Genomic DNA, 2,925 nt, shown 5'->3' on the forward strand with positions numbered 1-2,925 from the left:
AGAAATGATGAGCAAGCAGATTTCAGAAAAACCTGGAAAGACTTGTATGGACTGATGCTGATTAAAGTGAGCAGAACCAGGAAAACATTATACGCCAACTCTATGCAATGACCAGCTTTGATAGACTTAGCTCTTCCCAGCAATACAAGGATCTAAGACAATTCCAAAAGACTCATGATGGAAAATACTATCCACATCCAGAGAAAGAGCTATGGAGTCTGAATGCAGATTGAAGCATGCTATTTTCACTTGCTTTTTGTTTTTTTCTTTCTCATGGTTTTTCCCTTTTTTTCTGATTCTTCTTTCACAACAGGACTTATGTGGAAATATACTTAATATGATTGTAATGTAAAAAAAATGCTCTATTAAATTTGGGGGAGGGGGAAAGATACACACTATGATAAACACACTGGCATTCTAACTACTCAGAATCCTTATTGACCAAGACTGCTACAAACAGCTTACACACAGTACAGTGCAGGCACTTTGAGGCAATGTGGTGGAAGTGGAGAGAGACAGTTAGCCCAGGAACCAGGGGAACCTGGGTTCAAGGCCTGCCCCTGACACATAAGGACTGTGTGACCCTGGGCAAGTCAATTAAACTCTTAGAGCTCTAGACAACTCTGAGACTATGAGTTGCAGAAAAGGAGCCAATCTTCATTGGTAGAGTGAATTTCTTCATTTGGGTGTTCCCTATAGGCCTGGTTCCTGTCTCTTTATATGCCTCGTCTCATTATGATCCTCACAACAGCGCTACAAAGTAGGCACTGCTGTTCTAACCAGACCAATGGTTCACGATTATAAGACACTTGCTCTACCAATTTAAATCAGCATGTGCTGTTGCCTGGGGCTCAGAGATGTTGAGCTACTTGCCCATGATCACACAGCTAGTAACTGAGAGAGATAATACAGAGGTTATCCAACTCTGAAGGCAAGACACGACAGCTACTAGTACATCAACAATGACAGTTGACATCCCTAGTGCTGACCCATAAATATCACAAAGTCCTTCTGAACCATACAAGAGAAATTAAATTATATTCAGAATTGCTTTCACATGAATATATTTTATTGTTCCTAAATCCTTAAAAATCATATGTGGGAAGCCTCTGATAATACCCACATTAGATGAATCATAACAGCCCATTCTGAACCGTGCCTTCCCTGTGGGTATACACAAGAACTTACTAATTAATAATGGTGAAATTGTTCAGAAACAATCATCTCTGAAAATGCCATTTTCAAAAATCACATGAGGGCTAAAAGGGAGAACATTCTTCAATATACTGAATGACACATTATTGAATCCTAGTTTCTGGGCCTGGGAGGAGGACTATTTGAAATTACTTAGGAAAAGGGGCAAAAGAAACCAGCACACTCTTCCCTGATATCTAGATTCTCTTCATATGTGCATGTCATCACAGGAAGCATCGCTTGGTTCCCGTGCAATTAACCAGCTGGGGACAAGAGGGCCGGGGAGCCAGCTAATGCCTGCCCAAGTCCGAAGTAATCACACGGCCATGGCAGGGGGTTCTAGTTGTTATTTCAGCTCACAGTAGGGATAGCCGACTATACCGAAAGGAACACCTGCCATGTAAAAAGGGACATGCTGGCCCTCCAAAAACGGCAACAAAACACGTAAGGGAAATCAGCAAAAAAATCAAGAGCTGCTTGAATAATTTACAAGCCTTCACAAAAATTAACGCACTATTAGCAAATTCAAGGGCAGATCTTCACTGGCTCCCAGCAGCTTCCTGGTGCTTGTATCTCCATAGGTCAGCTATTGATTTTCCCCCTTTTGTTTATCCATCAATAATCTCAGTAAAGGCCCACAGATGACCAGTTTTGATGCCTTACCTCTCTGTGCATGCAATTGTTTCACTAGAAGATGGGAGGAATAAGTGATGAGTGGGCAAAAAGCCAGTGCTTGTTGGTTCTACTGGGTGCCCCTAGAACAAACCTAGAAGATACCTACATTCGACATATAAAGAAGAGCATCAACAGAAGAAAGCAGGCAGTAGCCATGAGCGCAGACAGAATCCACTCCGTCAGGTGGGTTGGTTTATCCTTTCCTGCACAAGAGAAAGAAAAGAACATTATTGCATTGGGCAGGCTAAGCCATTTAAAATTATCTTTAAAGAAATAAATTAATAGCCTGAGCTGGAAGAGCTCCAAAAAGCCAGCCCTTGATTAGTAGCACTAACACAACTTTGATAGGGGTTGGAGGCCATTTCATACAGCCTGGAGTCTGGGAGCAGCTCACTCGGGGAATAGTCCTAAGAACACCAAATCGAGGAATGATTCTCCGAAATGGAAATTCAGTTCAATAGTTTTTGCAGGCTTCCTTTTTGCTCAGTACAGAAATACTGAGATTGTCATATCCATTGAAATTATCACTTGATAAAGGAAATAGTTAACATAACACATTTCAGAACGAACAGAAAGCAATGGGTCTTTTATAAGAACCAGAAGGGTGTTCAAAGTCATTTGGCCCAACCCCTTTATTTTGCAGGTGAGGAAGCTAAGACTCAGAGAAGTCAGAGGGTTTGACCCTGATCATACAGCTAATGGGAGAGTGAACCTCCAGATCACCTAACCTGTAGGCCACTGTTGTTTACAGCACTCTGTCTCCACAACATTTCATCTGAATATCATATTCCTGACACAGTCAAATTTCTTTCTAGACCACTGCAGTGTGCTCCAGAAATTCACAAAGGAGTGCATTCACTCTTTCAAGTTCATAGGATTCCCACTTCATCTGTTGGATTCCTACCTCTCCTGTAAAGTCCAGCTCAAAGGCAGTTCACTCCATGAAGTCCACCAGTTAGGAACAACTTGTCTACCCTTGAACCACACACAACATTTTTCCTTGACTCCTTGAATACACTGAACTGTGTATAACACATGAATTATTATAGATGGAGA

General features: G+C 41.6%; 1 protein-coding gene across 5 annotated transcripts in view; it reads right to left on the minus strand.

Annotated features, from left to right (window-relative positions):
* The window catches only part of IL5RA (interleukin 5 receptor subunit alpha), a 51,411-nt gene that overhangs the window by 7,926 nt on the left and 40,560 nt on the right, over positions 1–2,925 (minus strand). For 4 of the 5 annotated variants that reach the window (XM_027863932.1, XM_027863933.1, XM_027863934.1 and 1 more), the window contains one exon: positions 1,976–2,072. In XM_027863932.1, coding sequence (XP_027719733.1) covers positions 1,976–2,072 — 97 coding nt within the window. Of the gene's footprint in view, positions 1–1,975; positions 2,073–2,773; positions 2,892–2,925 lie in introns of those variants that run through there. The other variant, XM_027863936.1, reaches the window with a different exon arrangement.

Source organism: Vombatus ursinus, unplaced genomic scaffold, assembly GCF_900497805.2.
Source record: "Vombatus ursinus unplaced genomic scaffold, bare-nosed wombat genome assembly UNPS02014773.1, whole genome shotgun sequence".
NCBI lineage: Eukaryota > Metazoa > Chordata > Mammalia > Diprotodontia > Vombatidae > Vombatus > Vombatus ursinus.